This window comes from Erinaceus europaeus, chromosome 4 (genome assembly GCF_950295315.1).
Source record: "Erinaceus europaeus chromosome 4, mEriEur2.1, whole genome shotgun sequence".
Lineage (NCBI taxonomy): Eukaryota > Metazoa > Chordata > Mammalia > Eulipotyphla > Erinaceidae > Erinaceus > Erinaceus europaeus.
Genome location: NC_080165.1, coordinates 13,866,251 through 13,878,888, shown reverse-complemented (window position 1 = coordinate 13,878,888; position 12,638 = coordinate 13,866,251). Strand labels below are relative to the sequence as shown.

General features: G+C 53.7%; 1 protein-coding gene across 2 annotated transcripts in view; it reads left to right on the top strand.

The window, feature by feature from the left end:
- The window catches only part of PHF21B (PHD finger protein 21B), a 95,204-nt gene extending 83,135 nt beyond the window's left edge, over positions 1 to 12,069 (top strand). For both annotated transcript variants that reach the window (XM_007531912.3, XM_060188761.1), the window contains exons 7-13: positions 269 to 345; positions 3,557 to 3,611; positions 4,979 to 5,001; positions 6,652 to 6,810; positions 8,927 to 9,002; positions 9,251 to 9,354; positions 9,928 to 12,069. In XM_007531912.3, the coding sequence (XP_007531974.1) occupies positions 269 to 345; positions 3,557 to 3,611; positions 4,979 to 5,001; positions 6,652 to 6,810; positions 8,927 to 9,002; positions 9,251 to 9,354; positions 9,928 to 10,149 (716 nt within the window). In that variant the 3' untranslated portion in view covers positions 10,150 to 12,069. The remainder of the gene's footprint in view (positions 1 to 268; positions 346 to 3,556; positions 3,612 to 4,978; positions 5,002 to 6,651; positions 6,811 to 8,926; positions 9,003 to 9,250; positions 9,355 to 9,927) is intronic.
- The last annotated feature ends 569 nt before the right edge of the window (positions 12,070 to 12,638 follow it).

Below are 12,638 nucleotides of genomic sequence, written 5' to 3'. Positions count from 1 at the left end.
CTGTCTCTTGCTTGTGGGGATCTGTTGTCTGAGGGCCCTGAGAGAGATGTCCCTGGACTCGGTGATGGTACACAGGCCCCTGCGCTGAGGGCAGTTCCCTGCCACCTTAGGCTTGATGGCTTCTGAGCCATTCTAAAGGCCTCTCTCCTGCCAGGGCTGCCCTGGAGGTGTGCTGGATGGGGGGCTGCGGAGTGGAGGGGATGGTGGAGTCGGCAGCAGGGTCCCAGGAGGCACGGCTCCAGTAACCACCGCACCTGTACTTTTCCAGAAATCCAGAGCAAGCGCCAGGAGCGAAAGAGGAGAAGCACAGCCAACCCTGCCTACAGTGGCCTCCTGGAGACAGAGGTGAGGAGAGCTGTCATCACAGGGCTTGGAAGGCAGGGCCTGTGCCTGGGGCCACCCTCACTCCTGTGTCCCCAGTGCTGGAGTTCAGAGCTGACATCAGATCATTTCTTTCTTTGCTTCTCATGTTCGGAGTCCTTTGAGAAATCCTGCTTGGGAACACCTGAAGACGTCAGGCGCTGTTTCCCTAACCTGCGAGGGAAAAAGGAAAAGGGGAAAAGGAGCACACCTGGACGTTGTAATAGGCGTGTGTGTGTGTGTGTGTGTGTGTGTGTGTGTGTGTGTGTGTGTGTGTGTGTGTGTGTGCGCGTGCGCGCGCAGTCTAGAAAGGAAGGGAAGGGAGTTGGGCGGTAGCACAGCGGGTTAAGCACAGGTGGCACCAAGAGCAAGGACTAGCATAAGGATCCTGGTTCAAGCCCCCGGCTCCCCACCTGCAGGAGTCGCTTCACAGGCGGTGAAGCAGGTCTGCAGGTGTCTGTCTTTCTCTCCCCTTCTCTGTCTTCCCCTCCTCTCTCCATTACTCTCTGTCCTATCCAACAACAATGACATCAATAACAGCAACAATAACTACGGCGACAATAAAAAAAGGGCAACAAAAGGGAAAATAAATATAAAAAATATTTCTATAAAAAAAAGAAAGGAAGTGAAGGCAGGGTCTTAGATGTGAATGAAAACAGGCATCAGCTTCCACATGGGCTCTGCCATCTTTGCCCAAATGGCCAGTGTGCTTCTCTGTTGTGTGCCTTTTCATTTTCCTGTTTAAAAGTTTAAAATACTGGGGGGGGTGCCATTATAAGTGCTTAGATAGTGTGTGGGGGCAGTGAAGCGTTTAAGAATGGGATAAAAACAGCTGATTTGACTCTTACAAATACCAAAAAACCAAACCAAACCAACAAAAAGGGACATATATTCAATGGAGTGCTACTCAGGAGTTGACAAGAAAAAAAGTACTGTGTCCTTTAGTACTAAATGGATGGATGGGACTGGCAGTGAGTGATCATGCTGAGTGAGTAAAGAAGGAAGTGAAGGGGTGGAGGGTAGATAGCATAATGGTAATGCAAACAGACTCTCATGCCTGAGGCTCCCACATCCCAGGTTCAATCCCCCACACCACCATAAGCCAGAGCTGAACAGTGCTCTGGTTAAAAAAAGGAAGTGTAGGATGACTATGGGATGATTTCACTCGTAAGTGGAATATAGAGAATTGAAACACATAAACTGGAAAAAAAGAAAGTATGTCTATATGTAATCTATGACTTTGGGAGGACTGTGGTGGTTACTGTGGAGGGGGTGGAACAGAACTTTACTGGGGAGAGGGGTGTGGAATTACACCCCTACTACTATCTTATAATCTTATAAAACACGTAGTAAGAGAGAGATTATACTCAGAAGAAGCAGGTGCAGGAGATCATGGTGAGAAATGGTCACCATTTCACTGGGGTAGGGGTGGGGGTGTAGCTTGAATGCAGGCTACAGCAGGCTTCTAGATTCTTCTTGAATAACCAGACTGGTTGTCAATCACCACAGGCAATGGGAACTTCACCACCCAGAAACCCCCCCTAGAATGGAAGCTGTTTCCTTAGGACTCCCAGTTCAGAGATGGGGGCGGCCCTCCAAGGGCCCGTGACTGGCTCAGGGAATGTCCAAGACTGCTGAGCCCTGCAGGCCTGCAGGGGAAGCAAGGGGTCAGCTGGGTCTGTGGTCCGGAATCCACTTACTGTGACTTGGGGGGCGGGAGGGAGGGTCTCCATGGAGCTGTGGTGAGCTTGGGTCGCCTGCTAGGAAGCCCATCTGTGTGTATGCCACAGCTGCCACCTGTCCTTGGCTCGTCTCCTCCCCTCGCTCCTGCTCAAATAATGTGCCCAAAGCCTGCATATATCAATAAAAATGTTTAATGAAGCCTGCTTCATTTTAAGAAAAAATATTTTTATTTATTATTGGATAGACACAGAAATTGAGAAGGGAAGGAAAGAGAGAGAGTGAAAGTGACAGAGACATCTGCAGCCCTGCTTCACCACTCATGAAGCTTTCCCCCTGCAGGTGGGGACCAGGGGCTTGAGCCTGTAATGTGTGCGCTTAACCAGGTGCGCCACAGCCTGGACCCTCCATTTTTTTTTTTTGTCATCATTGGGGTTTTATCACTGTGCAGTGACTTTTTTGTTCCCACATAGAGCCAGAGATGAAGACACACACACACACACACACACACACGGGGAGGGGGGTTGGTGAAAGAGGTCTCAGCACTGAAGCTTTCTTCAGTGCAGTGGGGGCCAGGCCCAAACCTGGGCCATGCACATGGCAAAGCTGTGCGCTATCCAAGCAAGCTATTCTGCCAGCTCGTCGTCTGCTTATTTATACCCACCTGCTGCTTCCTGAATTTCCTGAGCCAGTCCTGACCCCCAGGACACACCCTGAGCACTGTGCCCCTTTTGTGAGCTTATCATGGGGCTTGTTCTCTGGGCAGTCAGGGGTCTGATCCCTTTGCCACCCGCTGCTCTGTGGTCAAGGTTACACCCAAGTGTCTGAAGCCCGTGGACAGGGCCAGAGGTGACCTTTCCGGCAGATCAAGAGCCAACTCAGCCTTAGATGCCTGTGAGCTCCCAGCAAGGCCTGTGCTTCCTTTCTTGTCCCTGAACACAGCCTGACCTTGGCATAGAGAGAGGTCTAGAGCTGGTCCTCTGACCCGAGGAACCTCCCTCTTGCCTCAAGGGAAGCCACCCAGACCTCCTGGCTTAGCATTGGGAAAGCCATCTTCTGGAATGTACCAGAAAGCCCTGTCTACACGTGATGCCTTGAGTGTCAAGGGTCACTGTGTCCAGGGCCAGGGTTTCCTGTGCCACAGGAGAGTGGACTCTAGGGGACCAGGCCACTGTACCCCACATCTTCCGGCCTGAATCCAGAGCTGCTGGGAGGAAGGCACAGGAGACAGACAGATGGGAGCCAGTGGTCACGGGGTTCAGGGATTTGTCCTAGGTTGGGACTGCCCACTCGTCCTTCCTTCTTGAGCCCCATGTGCTCATGGGGAGCAGGGAGGGGCCCTGTGACTCCCCAAGACGGGCCTGGACTGGGTTTCTCCTTACTCACCTGCTCCCTCCACCCCCAGCTCTGGTCGGGGCTGCTCATCATGACGTCAGTGCCAGGTGAGGCCTGGGTGGGATGGTGGGACCCAGCAAGATGCCCCACGACAGGTGGCTTTGTTTTCTGTCCCCTGCAGAAGAAACGGCTGGCATCCAACTATCTCAACACCCCCTTGTTCCTCACAGCAAGAGGTAAGCCCTGATGGTGGGGGTCCTCTGCATGGGGGTGGGAGGCTCTGGGTGAGGTGCCACACAGCTGGGGCCTCAGCCTGCAACGCCCTGTCTTGGTGGCAGCTGGCATCTGCCCCTCCAGGGCAACCAAACTTGCTTTTTTCCCCTGCTGGTTGCAGGTTGCTGGGGTGCGCCCCCATCTGGCAGGTGCAGATATGACATTGGCCCAGGGGGCTAGGTACCCTCACCACCCTCCTCCCACCCCCAGGGCCAACGATGAGCAGAGCACCTGTGCCCAAAGGTGCTCTGATGGGATACGGCGAGGCTGGGGTGCAGGAGGGACTCCTGTCTCCCACTCTGTCTGCCCGGGTGCAGCCTGTGACCACACCACCCACCCACAAAGCACATCTATTTCCATGACAGCCTCCCCCTGGGCTGGCTGGTGGCACTCTGCCCACACATACTTCCCACACCCTCCTAGGCCTGCTGAGTGCCTGGCTGTGTGGCCAGGTCTGACCTTCCCCCTCTGGGCCTGGGATTCCTTCCTGCAGCAAGTTTCCGGAGCCCAGCTCTGGCGGGAACCTGGCTCCCAGCTTGTGTGCAAGGATACATGGGTTCTTACTTTCTCCCTGCCGTGGCCCACTGCAAGATTTTTGGGTGCCAATTAGCCACCTTTATGAATGCAGCCAGGGGCTCCTTTTTTGTTTTGTTTTATTTCTTCAACTAGAAAAAGATGAGTTACCCTCAGAGCAGGGAATGAGCATGACTGCATGCTCCCTAGGATTCTGGGTGTTTTCAGCAGACCACATCACCCTCCTGGATCCGGGCTGTTCTAATAAACAGCTCATGACTCTGCTTCTCAGAGCTGGGATGGTCACAGGAGGCAGAGAACCGTGGCACTTTGTCAAGTGCCAAGTGCTATGAGCATAGGAACTGCTCTTTTCCTGCTGGTGGTTCTTTCCAGATGGGTCTGACCCAGAAACCAGAAGGATTTGGCAGCTGCTAAAAGGGGTGGTTTGACATCACTTATTCAGATGAATAGGGGAAGGCCAGGACCAAAAAGGAGTTGAGAATAAGTCACTTTGAGGGCTCCCTTGGGGTTGGGGGTGATGGCTCCCTCTCTGGGCATCTTGCTGTGCAGTGTTTCCCAGATCCTTGTTCATCAGAACTCAGGGGCCACAAGGAACCTGCCTGTGGTAGCCTGGCAAGGGCCAGGACCCTAGGTCCCATTGTGCTGTGGCTGAGAAGCCAGGAGTCTCTGGGGCTTTGTGCTGTTCCCCCGGGCCCTGGCTGAGAACCCTGACCTTAGCCTGTGCCTTGCCCATCATGCCTTGGGTGCTCCCTCCAATGCCCACTAACCTGTTCTCTGCCATTCTTACTTGTGCTAGCCAATGAGGACCCCTGCTGGAAGGTATGTGTCCCCTCAGCTCCACTCCTGGTAGGAGGTAGGGGCATGCTTCCCTTCCCATAGGGTCCATTTCCACTGAATTGGGACACTGGGCTTCTGGACTCTGTCCTGGGTGTATGAGAGCTTTGCACAGTACCCACCTGGCAGACTTGGGCAGCACTACAGGGCTTGGCCCACGGGCTCAGGCAGAGCCCTCCCTGTCCAGTGTTGAGGCCTGAGGGGAGCTCATCCTGTCCTGCCTGCATCTGGCTGTGCCCAGCCTTGCTGTGTGACCCTGGACAGAACAGACCGTGTCTGGTTCTCAAGACCCACTTCACAAGGGGCTGGACCTGGTAACCCCCCTTGTACCCACATGTCTGTGACCCTGTGAGCCCGCCACACACACACACACACACACACACTCCTTTCCCTGCTTCTAGGACATAGGATGCTTATCACCTCACTTGCAGAATGACCTCCATATGTGCTCAGTAGTTGTCTCGTGTGTGTCTGTGTGTGTCTGTGTGTATGTGTGTGTGTAGGCTCTGGTGCCTTGAATGCACGATTTTCTTCCAGGCTGACTGTCTCCCTCTTTTTACTTCAGTGGCTGGGCTGGGGGAGGGGGAGGAAAGCATACTACTGGGACTTCCCCAAGTGCCATGCCACTTCCAAGTGGTGCCAGGGTTCAATTTTTTATTTATTTACTTATTTATTAGAGACAGAGAGAAATGGAGGGGGGAGGGGAGATAGAGAGGGAGACAGAGAGACACCTGCAGCCCTGATTCCCCACTCGTGAAGCTTTCCTCCTGCAGGTGGGGACCGGGGCTTTGAACCTGGGTCTTCATGCATTGTAACATGTGAGCTTAACCAGTTGTGCCGCCCAGGTGTCAGGGTTTAGACCTGGGCCATGTGCATGGCAAGGCAGGTGTCCTATGGGGTGAGCTGTCTCACAGCCTTCTTAGGGGTTTTCTTTGCAATGTTTCTGATCTGATTTTGAGAGCATCTCCCTGCCTCTTCGTGTCTGTAGTGGCCAGGCAACTCCAAAGCAACAAGTGATGGGATTATGGCATGTTAATACAGTGGTGTACTTTTGTTTTTGTTTTGTTTTTTTACCACCAGAATCAGGGGCTTTGTACCTGCAGGATGAAGACTCTGTCCCTGGTGGCCATTTTTCCTTTTTTATTTTTTCATTTGATAGGGCAGAGAGAATGTGAGGAGAGAGGGAGTGATAGAGAGGGAGAGAGGCAGAGAGACACCTGCAGCTGCTTCACACTCATAAAGCTCCCCCCTGCAGGCAGGGAGTGGGGACTTGAACCCCGGTCTTTGAGCATGGCATCCTATGCCCTTGGCCAGGTGTGTCACTGCCTGGCCTCACCGTGACATCTGCCACAGCAACCCTGCCGCATTGCACACTGTAGCTGGTGGGGATGGGAGGTGCTGGAGCCTGAGCCTTCTCTGCTGAGCCCACAGCCTGAGGAGAGGAAGCCTCGGCTCTGAAGCTGAAGGCTGGAGGCTACTGCCTGCTCCCAGCCTCCTTCTGATGTCACCCTCCCAGAGCTGCTAAGAGATGCTGGTGGGGGAACGGGGACACGCAGGCAGACTGGGGTGGCCGCAGCCTGGGTGCCCCGCTCCCTGCTGGCTGACCCGAGTCCTGCCCCTGCTGCTCTCTTTCAGAACGAGATCACCCAAGATGAGCACTGTGCTGCCTGCAAACGGGGAACCAACCTGCAGCCCTGCGGCACCTGCTCAGGGGCTTATCACCTCAGCTGCCTGGACCCCCCTCTCAAGACTGCGCCCAGGGCTGGGTGGATGTGCCCCAAGTGCCAGCAGAAGGTAGGGGGCTCGTGGGCCAGGTGGGCAGGTGAGCAACGTTGGGCTGCTCAGAAGTTGTGTTCCGGGGAGGTGGGGTGTGGGAGGAGTTCCCACTGTGAGCAGAACTAAGGTGGGCAGAGCAGCGTGAGAAGAGAGGCTGGGAGAGCCAGGCGTTCTGGTGGTGGCTGCAGCACATGTGGTGGGGACTGGCCTGGGTGCTGCAGGATATTATTTTTCTGTATTTATTTATGGCTAGAGACAGAGATGACTTAAGAGGGAGAGAGGGAGAGACACCTGAAGCCTTGTTTCACTGCTCATAAAGCTGCTTCCTCAGGTGAGGATCAAGGGGTTTGAATGGGTCTTTGTGCGTTGTAATGTGTGCTCAGCCAAGTATGGTGCTCCCCGCCCCTCTTAGCTACTTAAAAAAATCTATTTATTTCAGACAGAGAAGGAGAGAGAGAGGGGGAAAGAGAGGGAGGGGAGAGAGACAGAGAGAGGAGAGGGAGAGAAAGAGAAACACAGAGCATCATACTCTGGTACTTGTGGTGACAGGGATCAAACTCTGGACTTCATGCTTGACATTCCAGGGCTTTATCCATTGTGCTACCTCCTGAGTCAAGCAGGAGTTGTTTTTTTTTGTTTTTTTTTTTTGGTCACACTGTCACTGGGCTGTACCCACTAGATGCCAGCAGCACCTCCTGGCCTCTCTCACAGCACTGCCAGTTGAGGCACTGGTGTAGACAGAGCTCAAGGGATGGAAACAGCCCGGCAGGCACAGATAATGTTCTGAGATGCTCCCAGCCCTTTCTTTATAAAGGGACAAGGATGGGAACAGCCTGAGTAACCAGGACCAGGAGGTAGGGAAGTAAACTCGATCATGCGTACTGATTGAGGAGGACTTTTCACAAAGACTGTGTGAGTCTTAGGTCACTCTGTGGAGCTGAATTAAAAGTAAACTTATGGGAGTGGGGCGGTAGTGCAGCGGTTAAGCGCAAGTGGCGCAGAGGACAAAGACCGAGTTCGAGCCCCCGGCTCCCCACCTATAGGGGGTCACTTCACAGGCGGTGAAGCAGGTCTGCAGGTGTCTTTCTCTTCCCCTCTCTGTCTTCCCCTCCTCTCTCCATTTCTCTCTGTCCTATCCAGCAACGACAACATCAATGACAACAACAGTAATAACTACAACAATGAAAAACAAGGGCAATAAAAGGGAAAATAAATAAATATAAAAATTTTTTTTTAAAAAAAGCAAACTTAAACTACCCCTGTCAGCTATGTGAGAGAAACTGCAAAATAAAAAAAACGGGTGTGTGTGTGTGTGTGTGTGTGTGTGTGAAATCTTTCCAGCTTTCCTTGGGTGACAGGAAGGCATAATTTTTAAAAAAAAATAAAATGAAAATATCTGCTTTCTTTAAAAAAAGTATCTCTTATAAAATCAGAAGGGATTTAGTTTTCTTTCTCTTTTTTTTTTTTCTGTAAAACAACGACCCTGAGTCTCAGTTTTGTGGGAGTCAGACTGGGTGTTACTGGAGGGTCCCCCGTGTAGCCTCCCAGCCCTGCACTGTGACTGTTGGGGTCTCAGCCCCATGACAGGGCTGCAGAGGGGGAACCAGCTGTGCTCCCCGTTTACCACGATGGAGAGCCCCAGGACCCAGGATGAAGGATGATCGTTCACCCAGAATGATCGTTCACCTCTTCATTCAAGAAGTCTGAGCCTGTGCTGGGCCAGGCACTGGTTTTTTTTTTTTTTAATCTTTTTTAAAAATTTATTTATTATTGGACAGAGACAGAAAGAAATTGAGAAGGGAGGAGAGACAGAGAGGGAAAGAAACAAAGAGACACCTGCAGCCCCATTACACCACTCATGAAGCTTTACCCCTGCAGGCGGGGACCTGGGGCTTGAACCTGTGTCCTCGTGCACTTTAGTGTGAGCGCTCACCCAGGTGCCGCCACCTGCCCCCCCCCCAGGTACTGTTTGGAGCCCTTGTGAAGATGGCACTGAGCAGTCTCTGTCAGCCAGGCCCTATCCCCCGGTCCCCTGCCCCTCAGAGCAGCCACGCCTCCCCCGTCACACAGCTGGGGCAAGTCAGAGGCCAGCAGGCCCCGGGGCCTGTCCAGTTACAGTCCCATCTGCCCTCAGGCCTTAAAGAAAGACGAAGGTGTGCCCTGGACTGGGATGCTGGCCATTGTGCACTCCTACGTCACCCACAAAACAGGTAAGACGGCCTTGGCCTTGGGGAGTGGGAGCGGGCACTGGCTCCTTGTCTTCAGCTGATCAAAGGCTCGCCAGGCCGGGGCCTTGCACAGGACATCCCTGTGGGAGTGAGTCTCCAGTCCCGCCATTGCAGCCGGAGCCCCTGGCTCCTGGGCATAACCCTCAGATTCCGTTGCTGCCTCTGCCGCTCAGCCCCGGCCCAGCCCTGCACCTGCCCTGCTCAGTGGGCCCCGGCCCTGTGTCTTCTAGTCAAAGAAGAGGAGAAGCAGAAGCTGCTGCAGAGAGGCAGCCAGCTGCAGACCGAGCACCAGCAGCTAGAGGAGCGGGGCCGGTGCCTGACCTCTGCAGTGAAGGTTTGAGAAGACCGGGGGGAGGGGGGCTTCAGGGGGTGCCCTTAAACCCAGACTTTCCACCCAGTGCTTCCTTCTCTGGTGAATGAGACCCCAAAAGAGGGCAGGCTTACCAGCAGCCCCCTGCAAGCCAGTGAGTGGGGAATGGAGCTCTGTGGTTCATCCCACAAGAAGTTGTTTTTTTAAATATTTATTTATTGATTCCCTTTTGTTGCCCTTGTTGCTTTATTGTTGTAGTTATTATTGTTGTTATTATTGAAGTCGTCGTTGTTGGATAGGACAGAGAGAAATGGAGAGAGGAGGGGAAGACAGAGAGGGGGAGAGAAAGACAGACACCTGCAGACCTGCTTCACCGCCTGTGAAGCGACTCCCCTGCAGGTGGGGAGCCGGGGTTCGAACCGGGATCCTTGTGCCGGTCCTTGCACTTTGCGCCACGTGTGCTTAACCCGCTGCGCTACCGCCCGACCCCCTTTTCTTTTCTTTTGTTTTCCTGGAAGGGAGTAGGGTTGAGGAGTGGGGTGCTTCCCCAGGTTACAGTTCTGAACCCCCTCTCTCTGATGCCCTCTCCCTGGACAGAAATGTCTGGAACTTAAGACGAGCCTGCTGGCCCGACAGCGGGGCACCCAGTCATCCCTGGACCGCCTGCGGGCCCTCCTGAGACTGATACAGGGCGAGCGGATGCTCCAGGTCACCATGACGACCACCGGTCCCACCCCGCTGCTGGCTGGGCCCTGGACCAAGCCCTCCCCGGCCACCACCATGCACTCTGCCCTCCAGCACCCCCAGGGGCACAACTGACTTGCTGTCTTCACACCCACAGAAAGTTCCTGGGACCCTGCTCACAAAACCGGAGGGTTCTGCTAGCCTTAATTCATATACACTATGAATTTCAGAGAAAAGCAAAAACCAGAACCGTAGGGAGACAAACCTGAGCGATGTTAGTCCCAGAGCCAGGGCCAGGTGGAGATGGCATCCAGCTCCACAGGCAGACGGGACACCCAGAAACAAGGGCGCACATGCATGGCCCTTGGCTCACAGGCACAGCTGTCCCCAGGCCTGGGGCTGTCCTGCCCACAGGAGATGGGGTAGCAGAGGGGCAAGGAGACTTTCCTTCCTAGGGCTCCACTGAGGGCCTGGCCCCTCCAGAGTCCTTGGGAGGGCACAGAGACGTAACTGAGTAGTAGAGGTAGTGAGGACAAGAAGTGGGTAGGGAATCTAGGTAGAACTCCAGTACCCCTTCCTCCTGGGAGCCCTGAGGCTCATGTCAGGCCTTCCCAGAGCTCCGGCCCCGCCAGTCAGTGTTAGCATCGAAAACCTGTATTCACAGCTGCATCACCAGAGAAACGTTGGGGGTGGCAGGGGTTGCGCTGTGGCGTTGGCTGCAAGGGCCTTGTCATCCTCTCTTCGAAGCACCGGCCACACCCGCCACCACCCACCACCTTTCTCTCTCTCTCTTTCCATCTCTCAGATTCATTTTGCCTCCCACGTATTTTCCTCATGGAGTTTTTTGGGGAAGGCGGAGTTGCACCTCCTGGAAGGGGAGGCATCTGGCAGGTTTTCCAGTTGGGTTGAAATAATTGTTTAACTTCTGACTGAAGCCTTTTTTCTTTCCTCCCTTGGAAGAGCCAATAAAGTATTCCAGTTCTTTTTTTTTTTCCTTGCCAGGATAGACACTATGCCAAAAAAAAAAAAAAAAAGAACTTTACATTTTTGTATGGTGTTTTTAATGTTAAAATATTTAATGTGAAGGGGGACACTTGCTGACTTCTTTTTCTGCTGCAAGGGACGACAAGAAACCCCCCTGAGCCTGGGGGGGTAGCTGGGGGGGGATCCAGAGGGGGGCTGTTGTTAAGAATGAGGGGTAAGAGTGGAGGCTTTAGAGTCCCCCTTCCTGCTGTCCTTTGGTGACAGCTGAGCCCATGCAGCTCGTTTTAAAGGGCTCCTGCGTCCCAAGGGGTCTGTGCCAGCCCCTCTCACTCACCAGCTTCTCTATTCTCCAGAGGCTGTAGCACAACAGGATATGCAGCCGGGAGCCCGGGGATCCCAACCGCAGCGGATCACACGGTGCCGAATTGTGCTGAGCATGCGGGTGCGTGTGCCGCTGCAGCCCCCCGCCCCGCCCCGCCCCGCACACGCGCGCACACGCACGCAGGTGCGCCAAGACCAGTGCAGAGTGAGGGGGCGGCCCAAATTCCAGCCTGCTGCGTCCCTCATGTCATTTTCACGACTCCGGGAGAAACTGTGCTGTATGTACGATACAGATCTATTTTAATACACCTAACACTGGGTTGAACAAGATTTTTTATATTCTTTTATCGATGAACAAAGTGAGCTGTGAGACACACGTCTTCTATATTGGTTACCCTAGAGGCCAGTTATGCATTACCGCGTGGCTTGCCATGTACGCCTTCGGATTCCTTCTGTTTTTCTTTCTTTCTTTTTTTTTAATCTGTTGTCGTTATTGGTGTGTTTTACCTTCTTGGATGGATCGAAGGAAATGTTTTTAAACTGTGATGGGAGGAGATGAAAGGTTGGACCCAGGAGGGGTAGCTGCTGATGCGTCTTGAGACTTAGTTTTTTGTTTTGTTTTGTTTGTTTAGTTTTCCCCGACCGAGGAGGATCATCGCGTGGATAGTGAGGGTAGCGAAAGTGTTTGTCTTAAATACACCCGTGTAGTTTTCCTTCTGTATGATGCATTAAACGCGATTGAGGATTTCAGAGCATGTGCTTTGGTTTTGTTTCCTTACCTTCAACAGAGAGGCCTCTGGGGAGCACATGGGGCAGGAGGGGGCGGGGAGGGGCTAGGTAGCAGGGACCTACCTGTCCCCCACCCGGGGAGGAGTCTTCTGCAGCGCTCACCTGTTCTCCACTTGGCCGCCCCTGGTCACCTGGTTTGAGGTGGGAGCCTTATGTGTCTACCCCACAGAGACATTCCCCACGGAGAGATTCATGGAGGAATCCCTTGTCCTTGTGGCTTAGGGAGATCCCTGTACTCAGCACCTTCCACCCTCCTGCCTTCTGGAACCCTTTCCAGTCAGTCCTGCTTTTCCCCCAGAACCGCCTAACACAAGGTCAGCATGACACTCCCCTCCCCATCTGATCTCTCAGGGCTGCATGACTCATAGCCCACCTGGGTTCCAGCCCCATCTCTCCTCCTGATGGCCTTCTCTGTGCTGAGCGCCCCACCCCACCCCACCCCCTCCTCTCCAGCCTGTGCTCTTAATAATCTCTAGCCCCAGTGGACACCATAAGCATTTCACACTCAACACCTAAACCTCCAGGAATCT